The sequence below is a fragment of the Erpetoichthys calabaricus genome, chromosome 13 (assembly GCF_900747795.2).
Source record: "Erpetoichthys calabaricus chromosome 13, fErpCal1.3, whole genome shotgun sequence".
Taxonomy (NCBI): domain Eukaryota; kingdom Metazoa; phylum Chordata; class Cladistia; order Polypteriformes; family Polypteridae; genus Erpetoichthys; species Erpetoichthys calabaricus.
Window position 1 is genome coordinate 146,270,517 of NC_041406.2, and position 12,962 is coordinate 146,283,478.

Here is a 12,962-nt window from a genome sequence, read left to right on the forward strand (position 1 = left end):
TTTGCCATCTAAAAGGCAGTTCAATAAAAGAGATTTAGGAACTCGAATGAATGAAATCGATAAAGACAGGTCTCCCGCGCAGATGCCGCTCTCTGAGTGATTCAGCCGCCGTCTCCAGAGTTTGACTCGACTTTTTAACTGTCGCCGTTCCGTTGGTCCTCCTTCACTCTTTGTGGAGCAAAGCCGAGGGGGTAGAGGGACACCAAACTCAAGGACATCACGCTCAGGGCTGGGGACCTCGTGTCGGCACCATAAGGAATGTGCAAAGGCCTGCCAGAGCAGGGAGTGGGCAGCCTGCTCCTGGCTGGGCATGCAGGCCTCAAAGTGGCACTCGGCAACAGAGAGGGGATTCGCTAAGAAAACAAAACACACACACACACACAGAGTACAACTGGGCACCCTCACAAGTGACACCTTGAATGAAGGGGCCCAATGGAGTGTGACGCACACTTCTCTGACACTGAATGGAGGATTCTCTCTGCACAAGAACCGAGGTCACCATTAACCCTTCAAAGTATCCTCTCCGCTTGCCTCAGCTTGGCCTTTGCCTCGGCGTGACTTAGACGTGCGAGTTTACACTTTGGTGAATCCCATCTAGTTGAGCTGTCTGCCTTCACTGAGGCCAACGGTTAAATACACGTCCCCAAAGACTCAGCCTGCCCCTCTCCCAGAATGCTCAGGGTGAGCCACTCTGCCAAACGAGCCCCCATTTTCAGGCCGCTCCTCATCTTGTGCCTGGTCATTGTCATGTTCTCCTTGTATCTACATGGCGCTCAACTCCAGGTACTTCAGTGTTACTCTCTCCTGCCCCGAGGTGAGTGGGCTTTGCGTTGGATTGGTATGCCATCCAGGGCTGTTTACTGTCTTGTGCCCAGTGCTGCCAAGTTAGGTGCATTCGCCCCTGGCAATGTTATGCTATGACATCTCCAAACTGCTTAATCCAATTCAAAAATAGGCAAAGGCCCAAAAACGGAAAGGGGGCAACCAAGCCCCTGTCTGGAATAAACAAGAAATAGCAATGGGAATGGGACTGGAGAAAACTTACAAAAAGTTACAAAAGAATTAAACAAGGGAGCAGGAGGAAAGTGACACTACAAACCAAGTGACCCAGTTGTGACACCGACATGCAAAGGGGGAAGGCCGGAGCCCGCGGTCCAGAATGGAGCGTTAAATACAGAGAAGCTCGACCCTCACAGACTCCAACTCTTCTGCAGCCTGCGTGTGACGTGACTTCCATCGTGAATTGCGATGGACACAGGTGTGGCCGGCTGTTTCAGATTTTGAATCCCCTTCGTCAAGTCGCACGTCTTTCACTTCATTCTCCTGTCTATGGCGACTCGCCGGGCCGTCCTCCTTCAGTCAGCTCGCGTCTCGTCTCGTGTTTGTAACACAGCAGTCAATCTTGTGAAAAGGAGTCAAGCTGTTAAGAGCTTTTCTTGGGATGCGGGGTGACGCTTCACCTCCACAAATCTCTTCACGACAGCTCTCTTTTGGAAGGCGCTGGCACAAATTTATTGTTATCACTCTGGCACAGGCTTCGGGCCCATGCCAAGTCGAGCGGGGTGAATGGCCCTGCCTATAGACATAATGGGTTTGTCCTTAGCATCACAAAATCCTAAGGGCTTCGTTTCAGTGCCTCTTAGATGGCACCCTAATAATCCCACTGCTGACACTCTACAATGGTGTTGGTCGGCTGAATCCACAACTGTGTGAACGGCTGACGTAAGTGGAAGTATGGAAGGTCACCCAATGCTGGGCCAGTCCTGCTCAACTGCCTTACAAATGAACCAAGGTGAGCGCAGCCTCTGGCCGCGTCATGAGGAGCTGCCCGCCATGGTGAAGGCCCTCGCCTGCGTGCTCGCTGGTGGCCCTTTCAGACACTTTCACTTCTAAGGTGACACAGGACAGTAAAACATGAGTCAGGACGAGTGGAGGGCAGCAGGCTTACTGAACACTTGGACCTTTAGGGAAGGCTGCAGGCCTAGCAAACGTCTGTTAGAAGTTGGGCTCACATTTGTGATGTCATGCAAAGCAACTTCCAGAAAAGCAATGGAGTGTCGCATTGTAGCGGTCCGGTGCCACTAAGATTCACACTGTCGATAGGACGGTCATTTATTTATTTTTTTCAGTGGGGATTCCAGGAACGCATCCCAGCCTCTTGGCCCCAACTGCACACACTCACAGGCAGAGACACCAAACCAACAAATGAATAAATAAAATGTTAGCTGAAAAACCCAACACAAACAACAACAATCAGATAAACGTCCCCTTTCCCCTACGGTGACACCATTTTAACACGACACTCACGACAAGGTCCTTATGCAGTCCCATGTGGCCCAAAGCGGAAGAAATGGGAACAACTTCAGTAATAAATAAATCAAACAGTCCTAGCGGTAGACTGAGCGGTGACGGGTGAGGTTTGCTGTTTGACATGCACAACGACTAATCCACCACGAGACACACGACAGGCAGGCGCGAGAGAGACAGTCCATTCATCCTAACGGGACTGGGCACAATGGACATTTCAGAATAATAATAATAATAATAATATTAATTCATTACATTTATAGCAGACACGTTGGACAGGTCACACAGCTCTCTCGTTGCTCTGCCGGGCCCCCTTTTCAATTTTCCCGCTGGCCTTCTTCATCCCCAGCAGCCCCTGCTCTCACTCCAGTCGTCTAATGAGGGTATATATCCTTTAGGGCTGCTGGGAAATGGAGTTCTTCCTGCGACACAACTGCTACAACATCTTCACAAAATGGCTGTGCCCAGAAATGGCAGCTCAGTAATTACAAAGCATAACAGTAACAGTACAAGGACAACAAGTAACAATGAAAATAACAAAACAGCTGCTTAGCGCAGGACGGACTACACAACTCAAAGACCCATCCATTTTCTAAGCCCACTTATCCTGGGCACAGGCTGGGCTGGACGGGGTACCTCCCTGTCTGGTCACCCCATGATGACAGTGACACCTCACCGTGATTTATCACCTAACCTGCATGTCTTTAGACAGTGGGAGGTAAGTGGAGCAAACCCACGCGGACCCCCATGCGCAGACAATGAAGGCAGCAGGGCTACCACTGCATCGATGGGCCTCGTCTTCATTGATTTGTAAAATATTTACATTAATAAAAATCAGAGGAATCATTTCAGTAAGAAACATAATGACCTGGCATGGTGGGGGAACTCTGCCCATGCCCACCTGAGCACATGCCCGGATGATGAAGACAATGAAATGGGCGCACACACACACACACGAGCACCTAGGGGTGCTAAGGTGGAGGTCTGTCTGATTACGTAATTCGACCCCTCGTCTTTGGTTTCGCTTCCTCCCATTTCCTCTTCATTTTACTTTACGTTTATTTGTCTTCCTCATAAATATTACACACGTTAATGCACTTAATTGTATATTACGGAGCAGTACAAGCGCTTGTATTGTGTTGTAACACAAGTACGTGGATGTTGCGGACACGTCGTTCCTTACCGCTTTTTGTGTTTTTTTTCGGTTGTACCGATTGGCATTGGGTGTGACGGACGAGCCTTTCTGCCGAGCCGCTTTTGGTGTGAATTGGTGCGCAGTGCGCTTATCCGACCGCCGAAGACGTGCGACTGACTTTGTTTAGGACGCAACTAAAGTGAACCAAAGTGGTCAAAAATCCAAATCTGAGGGCAGTTCACTTGATACGGCGATGCCCGCCCTACTACCTACCCCTAAAACCTCGAGGAGTAGTCCACCGTAACGCGATTCACCGACAGGTGCCCTGAAGAGGAAAGGCGTTTCAATGAAACCGAACGACAAGTTTGGACTTTCTGAGCCCCCGTAGAAAGCCGAGGCGCGCGCTTCCGTCTTCGCACGCGTGTTCAATGCGCGCGCAAAAGACCTGCGAGTACGAAGATGCAGCGGAGGAAACCGAAGGAGGACAAGGTGGGGGACAGAGCAGGGAACAAGGCGGGGGACTGGCACCGGCGTGCCCAGCAGGTAAGCCAGGTGTCGGGCCGAATGAGAATACGCGGGCGAGGAGAGCCGCCGTCCTCTGCTTAGATGTGACGAGTGACGACGAGCGGTCCGCCCCCGGCCAGCCATACCGCCTCTTTCCCGGGTACTGAAACTTTAACGACGGTCTTCATTTTGTGAGCCCAGAGCAGAGACAACGTAGCTGTGGACGTTTTGTGTGTCTTAGCGGACTTCTGTTGGCCGTCCTACTGTGCAGCACTTTTAGAGGATTAGAAGAGGAACAGACTACCAAGTGATTGCTTTTTAAAGTAATAATGATATGTAAAGCAGTTATATGTGTAGTGTCCATCCCTGAAAAACGGTTTGGATTTGGTCTGTGGAGAGCACCGAAAATGTTTGAAGGGGGCGAGAGTTTGACTTTCTTTTTTATCCTCATGGTGGTGGTGGCTGTGCTTGTTTTATGACGAGAGGAGCCCCACAAGTGCACGGCTCGAGCACAGAATTTCCGTTAATCTTACTGTTACTCCAAATAGCACACATCCTTATAAATAATAAAGTATTCTGAATCTCCGCCTGGTTGTGTCTTGAAGGGTTTTAATGCTTCATTGAAGTAAAAGGATCCCTGCAGTCCTGTGCTGCTAACTCTGTAAACTTCTACAACAAGTGCGAGACTCGAGGCAGCCACACTGAATTATTATTATTATTAGTATTATTATTAGTATTATGTGGCCTGTAATTTCTTGCCCCCGATGCCAGAGTTTGTAGGGGCAGGCAGAGTGTCAACCGCGCCAGCTGTAATGATGCCACGACCCTGGCAGACTTTGCTGGTGCTTTTCACATTTGGATTGAAGGACTAAGAGAAGGCGCTTAGAAGGAGCATCCATTGAAAAGTGAAGAGTTTGATCGTTGTGCTCAGAAAAAGGAGCAAAAGTAGTCTTAAAAGTATGGCCAGATGACAACTGTCTACGCTTATTACTCTGTCTAAAGTTTGGAAAATGAGAAAAAAATCACAAACAGAAAGAGGAAAATCTAACGAGCTTGTGATTTGAAAATCTGTATAATTAACAAAAATTAAACAACGCACACACACACACACACCTCAGGATGAAGACGGTAGGCTTGTTCAGTCATGTGAACAACTGTAAGTGTTTTGAAAATATCCAAACTTAACAAGGCCGGCTTTCATCCTGCTCACCACTGAGGGTTCTGTAATTTTATAAAATTCTTCACGTTTGCTCAGCCAGGCGGCCCCGTCTTGACTCTTCCCAGTTTGCCTTTCATTCCTGCAAGCTGCCGTTGTTCAGAGGCTTTTGGGGTGTCACTAGCCATGTGTGTAAAGTATCTCGGAGAAAGTCTTTTTGTGGGATGCACTTTATTAGGCTTACTTAAGGAGGTTCTTAAATTGGAGCAAGCGGGCTCGGATAATGGAATGAAAAGTCCAATCATTGATTTTTCTTTCTTTTGTTTGTATTGAACAGAAACCGGACTCCTCAGATGCAGCTGCGGACACCCAGAAGAGCTGGTATTCCCATGTGTTATCTGTGGGGAAGTTTGTTCTGCTCCTGATCTTCATACCCCCTTTCCTAAATTATGCCTCACTTCAGAGGGAAGGTCTTCTTCTGCAGCCTGAGGGTAAGGATAGGAGGAGATATTGGTTCATGTGTAGATGTGTCTGTTCTCATCACTGAGCACGTTAAAGACTTGGCTCAGCTCACTGCAGTGGTTGATGGTGTGAACATGGAGGAGCACAGTGTCAAGAGTCCTATCTCTCCTGCTAGTCAGCACCCTGAACTTTTGTTTGATTCCCAGTCTCTGGGCTTTACGTGTTGAGTTTTCTTGGGGTTTCTTCCCACTCATTAATGCAGTGCAGGTTAGGATTCCTTCGTCACTCTAAACCAGTGTTCCCCACCCTCGGTCCTGGGGGCCCACTATGGCTGCAGGTTTTTGTTCCAACCAGCTTCTGTTTTTAATTGGACTGCTGAGCTAATTAAGTGATGTTTTATTTCCCAAGTTCTGTGTTTTGGGAATAATATAACTTTTTGTATGAAAATGTGCTATATAAATAAATGTTGTTGTTGTAATATAGAAATCAGAAAACTAACTTTGGTAAAAAAAATAATATATATATTAAAATGTACCAAGCAGTTCTATAGGAATAATGTATTTTTTTCTTTTTAACAATATTTTCATCTTGATTTTCATTCTACTTTTCAAGGTGTTCTAATTGTTTAATTAATCCAGTATTTACTAATTAGTGGGTCTGATGCCAAAGTACTAGCAGCCTTTGATTATTCTGTGTTGTTTGCCTGCGTGTCTGCTCTGCTCATTTTTAATTGTCATTAATAAGATACAACAAAGGGGAAAAACTGCACAGAGGGCAAAAGAGAGTTAAGCATTTAAATCTATAGCAAAAGCAGAAATATTTCTAAATGTCTTATAAATGTAAAAATCACGCTGCTGTGCTTTTCTGAAGGTAGAATAAAAGAAAAAAAATCCCAGCTACTGAAATGAGATGAGTGCTGTCAGGTGTTGTCACTGATTAGGAATCTGGATGGAACAAAAACCTGCAGCCACAGGGGGTCCAGGACCGAGTTTGGGAAACACTGGTCTAAAGCGTCAGTGACTGGACTGTTGGTGGTCTGTGATAGACTGGCATTCTCTTCTAGACTGGCTCCTGCTTGACCTGTCAGGGTGCACAGCAACTCACTGTCGCCCTCTAGTGAAAGCAGCGGGTTTTCAGAATGGATGGATGGCTGGACTGTCTGTTGTCTGTTTCTTTCTTTCAGATTTCAAACTGATTAGTTCACAATTCAAGCAGGTACCTCTGGGCTGTCTGTGCTGTCATTTGGGAGGAATTGGTGGTAGTTTTGAATTTCCTCCATTTATAGACTTTCTTCAGTCTTGACACAGTCCACGTCTGCTACCACAAATGTTTAGGTTCTTGGTATTTGAGGCACAGCGTATATGATGTGTAATCCATAGCGGACTAAGGGTGCCCTTATATTTGCACTTAATAATTGCAGAATTGATTTTTTTTTTTAGTTATTTATAAGTTACGTATTTGATGTTGTCAAATCTTTAAAGGTTGGTGTTCATTTGTTATATTTTCCAAAACATTTTAATTATTTTGTCTTTAGGAGGACATTTGATTGACATTGGATTAGGCCAGAAACTGTATATCAATTGCAAAGGTGCAGGTCAGCCTGTAGGTAAGTAAATATTTGGGTTTGTGGCTTTACAATTAACATTGGATTTCTGCTCTGAAGGCCTTTCTTGGAGCACTCACACACTGGAGTACCTGCACTTGTCATCATGTCTGTCTTTCTCACTGCCCACGTGAAATAACCGGGCTGCCACAATTATTCTTTAAAAAAATTGCCTGGGAAGTTCAGTTTTCATTGAGATTATCTTGAATAGAGCACTCAGTGCAAATGTTTCAAATTTGAAAAGCTCACATTTCAAAAGAATTAGTAACTTTTCAGAGATGTCTGTCATTTAACATTCTGTTTGACCTCAGTTACCAAAGAACTTACAATGTCTCACTTACCTAGAAAGAGGTCATTTCAGCTGGCACTCTATATTTTGTATGTTTTTGTCTTTTATTCATTTGATATTCGCTCCTGTTAGCAAAACAGTTCCCCATTGCAAGTAAATGAAACACCACGGGAGATTCTCAGCGTCGTCATATCAGCAGTGTGAGCAAACCTCTGCCACACCAACTCGCTTCTCCCGCTGCTTGAAGTCGTACCAGGTCAGTCAAAAATTAAAAATGCAAGCAAGGAAATCTTGTGAATTCTTATCTGCAGAATTAGAATAATTCAGTATCTCTCTGACGCTATAATAATTGTCAAAGCCATATAATGAACTGCTTTCCATCTTGGTCAGCACCATTTCAGCCAGCAATTTTAACTTCTTCAAAGATTGTAACTCCCTCCATCAGGGAGACTTCTTTCCAAACTACTGTATTACAGAACTATTAACTACAGTTAGCCGTAGACACTGTTTGGGAAAATAATCTTTAAGTAAAAATAGTCAAGAATCTCTATTAGTAAATGAATCCAAGCTGGACGTCCTTTATTACATTAAGCCTGATGGATCCTGCCACATGCACCGCTCAGTGAATTGTGACAAGACTGACTAATCTAACAAAACGGTGGTCTTGAATCAGTTAGGTTCCTTTGCATAATACGGTCAAGAAGCATTTCAGTTTCGAGATTCTTTATTTGTTCCATACACAGTTATACAAGTACAACATGTAGTGAAATGTACCCTGATCAGCCATGAGACTGTGCATTAAAGTTAACAAATAGATTAAATCAAATGAAATTAGATTTAAAAAGAAAGTTTAAATTAAAAGAAATTTTAAAAAGAGATTTAGAAAGGGTTAAACTAAGGTGATACAACATAAGAAAATCTATATCCAAATAAGCATTACAATTATAAGCAAGATTTGAACAATGTGTAAATGTAATAGAACAGAATATCTGTGTACTGTAAGTGCAGTGTGGTAGCTTGCTGGTTAATGTAAAAGACTTAAATGACATGGCGGCAGCTGAGATACGGCGAGGTAGAGAATTCACTTCATGGTAGATTGAACTGTTGGAAAGATTTGTGGTGGCATGTCCAGGTTAAGAAGAAATACAACGCACTTAAATATTACACCGCATCACAGACATTTTGTGACTTGTTTAAAATTTGTCGTGGGCTTCCTAACATTGCCTTAGAGTCCAGTGTTTCCCAAACGCGGTCCTAGGGACCTCCTGTGGCTGCAGGTTTTTGTTCCAACCAGCTTCTGTTTTTAATTGGACTCCTGGGCTAATTAAGTTTCATGCTATTTTCCAAGTTCTGTGTTTTGGGAACAATATAGAAATTAGAAAACTAAGTTTGGTAAAAAAAACAAAACAAAATATATTAAAATGTACCAAGCAGTTATATAGGAATAATGTGTTTTTTTTCTTTTTTAACGAAATTTTCATCTTGATTTTCATTCTACTTTTCAAAGTGTTGTAATTGTTTAATTAATCCATTATTTACTAATTAGTGGGTCTGATGCTAAAGTACTTGCAGCCTTTGATTATTCTGTGTTGTTTGCCTGGGTGTCTGCTCTGCTCGTTTTTAATTGTCGTTAATAAGATACAGCAAAGGGGCAAAATAGAATGAAATCAACAAAAGAGAGTTAAGCATTTATATCTATAGAAAAAGCAGAAATATTTCTAAATGTCTTATAAATGTAAAAATCACGCTGCTGTGCTTTTCTGAATGTAGAATAAGAGGAAAAAAAAAAAATCCCAGCTACTTAAATGAGTGCTATCAGGTGTTGTCACTGATTAGCAATCCGGTTGGAACAAAAACCTGCAGCCACGGGGGATCCCCAGGACCGAGTTTGGGAAGCACTTGCCTTAGACTAATGATTATGAGGACTGGACTTATTCATTAACTCTTTCAGCCCAGGATTTTCTGTTTTTATGGGTAAAATTATTTTGTGAGACATTCTAACTTTGGTGTATCTAGGAAGCTCAAAAATAAAAAAATGATCACTGTTATTATATAATAGCTGCCAAATACTTCAGTCTTCTTGAGGAAATAAAATTGAATGTGGTGCGCACAGTCCATTTTCACTTCCGTGTTTCGTGGAGTGTATGCCAGTCTCTCCAGTTTGCGCTAATAGTGGCATGCCCGGTTCTAACGGCTGCAAACATACCTGTGCTTTACAAAAACGGCTGCATATATATGTACAAGTAATAGGATCTCAGGGCTGAAAGGGTTAATTTCACCATCGTGTGCCCTCATGACTCTTTAGTAACTCAGAAAATGGTTGATCTGTTTAGAGAAAGTAAAGCATTCATTGTTTAAGTAGCTTAAAATTTTATTTTGCTTTATGCTCCATTGTAATGCATGCATTATAACCCATGGGTGGCTTGTAATGTTTTGTGAAGACTAGGGAGTGCTGACATTAAAATGCCCATGGAAGCCAAAGTAAGTAAGAAACAAATTCAAGTTCCTGTTTGCCTTTCTGTGACAGCACAGAACGGAAGGCAGCTGAGATTTGGTCATATCGAGTGCCACTTTCACCACCCCATCCTCTGCAGTGCTTTACAATTTTGTGCCAAGCTGGTGCCGTATGAGGATGTGATGCAGCCAGTGAGGACGGACTTCACTGAGCAGAAGTATGTGACAGAGAAATGCAAACTTTCCTGTTTGTATTGTCTTTTGAACAGTAATCATAATCGGTCACAATCCGTCATAATAATCAGTCTTTGCTGAGGTCAGTCACTCTGGATTACACATTTTTGGTATTCGTATACCTCATGTTGTTGCAGTCTTTAGTGGTTATGTTATGGTGATCACAGATCGGTTTGGAAATAAAAGAAAAAATAACACTGAAGAAGTGTGTGTGTGCTAGGATTATAAACTTGCTTCAGGGGGTGAATATGTGCCCAGCCATAGATGTGAAAATCTTGTCTGCATTATGTCTCCTGCAGTGCTCTTGGATGCGCCAACTGGAATGTCGTCAGATGTCTGGTTTCAGATACAGGAAGATCTCTCACATCTGACCAAGGTGTGTTGGATATTTATTTAGGGACTCTTGTTGGGAGCTCTTGGTGTTTGTATTTCTCAATTCTGGACAGAGAAGTTTAACAGAACTTGTACATAAAGGATGTGGGAGATATTTTAAATCTTCACTCTGTTTGAAAGGCTGAATTGTTAAGGTTTATTAAACTTAGGATGAGCACGGCTAATCAAAACACACCCTTCCAATCAGCTGATTATACTTATGGTGATTAATACAGTAAGTGACTTTATGTGAGGAGCAGTCATTCTTCTTGAACTTGCAGAAATGGTTCTCCCTCTCTTTACATTCTTTAGAAATTTCTAAGTATTCATACATTTGTCATAGTTTTGAATTTCTTAACTTTCCTTTGCTGTGTTCCTATTATTTTTCCTTTTTCCAGTGGATTTTGCTCACCTAATTGTATCACACATGAATGGACTATCAGCTATTCTTCAAAGATCCTTTTGACTCCATTTGAAATGTGGTAGTCCGTTGTCTCCTCAGTGTGAAGTTTCTCACTCCTCCTCATACTGGCTTTACTCCTGATTTCTGACTCCACTTCTGCTTATGGACTTTACAATTTTGGGAATGAAGATGCAAAAGATTTACGCCAATGCTCTGTCTCTGCCATGTAGTTATTCTGCATAGTCAGTATTTATGAGAAGGGCATTTCTTTATATTCATATCTTGAGAATTTGAAGAAAAACTCTCTCTCTTGTGTGTATATATGTGTGTGTGTGTGTGTGTGTGTATATAGATATGTACATGTATATTATATTTGTATTATATATATAACATATATATCAGTGGATATGCAATGAATGACCTTAAATGGTGAAAAGGTGCACAGTAAACTGCCAGATGTTTAAATTTAAAGTTTAAGTAAGGAAAAACTGCAAATAAAGGATATATCAAAATATTACAAATGATCCTTCTTCAGCATACAGATGTTTTGCAGCAGTTAAAATAAATGAACATTGCCTTGCATGTTGAAGCAAACAATTTGCACAGGTGTCCACACTTCTGTTGAAGACTTAAAAATCCTCTGTCTGCCTTAAAGTAGACTTGGAACAGACCGTGTTAGTACTCCCTCTGAACTACTGCTTGGGCAATATTCCAGTGATAATGGCAAGAAAACTGCAATTAAGTGAAATGGGACAGAGCATTATTACCCTTAGAAGTGTAGGCCTTTCATTTAGAGAAACTGCAAAACAAATCTAAGTGTCAGTGAGTCCAGTGGTGTCCTACACAATCCAAAGGCAATTGGAAGCTGGAAGAAACCTGATAGGAAGGGATCTGGCAGAGCCAAACTCACAAGCCAATCAGAAGACGTTTCTGAGGATCACCAGCTTGTGTGACAGGCGCCTTCCAGCACAGCAACTTCAAGCACAGCTTAACAGTGCAAGTTGAAAAAGGCAAAATATCAACTTCTACTGTGAAAAGGAAGCTTTGTGCTGCAGGTTTGACAAGGTGAGCGACAGTAAGAAAGCCATTCCTTAAAGTACAAAATAAGAAATTGAAGCTTGCCTGAGCCCTGACTATGGCCATGGTCTGTGGACTACTGCAGACGGGAAGAAAGTCTTATGGACCAGTAAATCCAAAATTGAAATCTTCGATTCATTTTGTAGGATGTTTGTATGTCATCGAGTTGGTGAAGAGATGGTTCCTCAGCGTCTGACACCAGTTGTCAGACATGGAGGAGGAAGTGTGATGGTCTGGGGTTCTTTTGCTGGAGGCAGAGTGGGTGCCTTCTACAGAGTGACTGGTATTCTGAATTATAAGGGATACCACAGCATTGTGCAGCAGTACGCAATACCTTCTGCTCTGCTAGTAGGTCAGGAGTTCATCCTACACCAGGCTATGCCAAAACTACTCCTTAAAATGTGTGTATTTCCATGAAAACCTGAAAAAAACTGAAGTGTTCTAAAACTTTTCACCAGTAGTATATGTGTGTGTGTGTGTGCGTGTGTGTGTATGTGCATATGTAGTACAAAGTTGACTCACCTACCAACAAAAACACTATTTCCTGTTTAGTTAAAAAGGTGAAATTTGGCAGGATGATGCATTTACGGCAGTAGGCATTCACTGAGAAAGGACATTTTGATATATTAATATTTAGGGGTAACCCCCAATAAAAAGAAACTTCCATCCATCCATCCATTATCCAACCCGCTGAATCCGAACACAGGGTCACGGGGGTCTGCTGGAGCCAATCCCAGCCAACACAGGGCACAAGGCAGGATAAAAAGAAACTTCTTTCCCATATTTAAACACAAAATGCTTTGATTTGAATGAAATTTTGTGATTTTATAGAAAAAAGGAAATTAGCAGACCCATACAGTTTTATTTGTTGATATTTATTAGTCTTTCTGGGAGGATGCTTTATGCAAACAAAGGCTGGGGCAGAAGCAATTGATGGGCCACACAACTGCACTAACCAATAGGATG

The 12,962-nt window shown here is 42.7% G+C and overlaps 1 protein-coding gene across 1 annotated transcript in view; it reads left to right on the forward strand.

Annotated features, from left to right (window-relative positions):
• The first annotated feature begins 3,821 nt into the window (after positions 1–3,821).
• The window catches only part of si:dkey-122a22.2 (uncharacterized), a 41,791-nt gene continuing 32,650 nt past the window's right edge, over positions 3,822–12,962 (forward strand). Inside the window, exons 1-4 of the mRNA XM_028790916.2 lie at positions 3,822–3,985; positions 5,440–5,593; positions 7,099–7,170; positions 10,444–10,520. Coding sequence (XP_028646749.2) covers positions 3,902–3,985; positions 5,440–5,593; positions 7,099–7,170; positions 10,444–10,520 — 387 coding nt within the window. The 5' untranslated portion in view covers positions 3,822–3,901. The remainder of the gene's footprint in view (positions 3,986–5,439; positions 5,594–7,098; positions 7,171–10,443; positions 10,521–12,962) is intronic.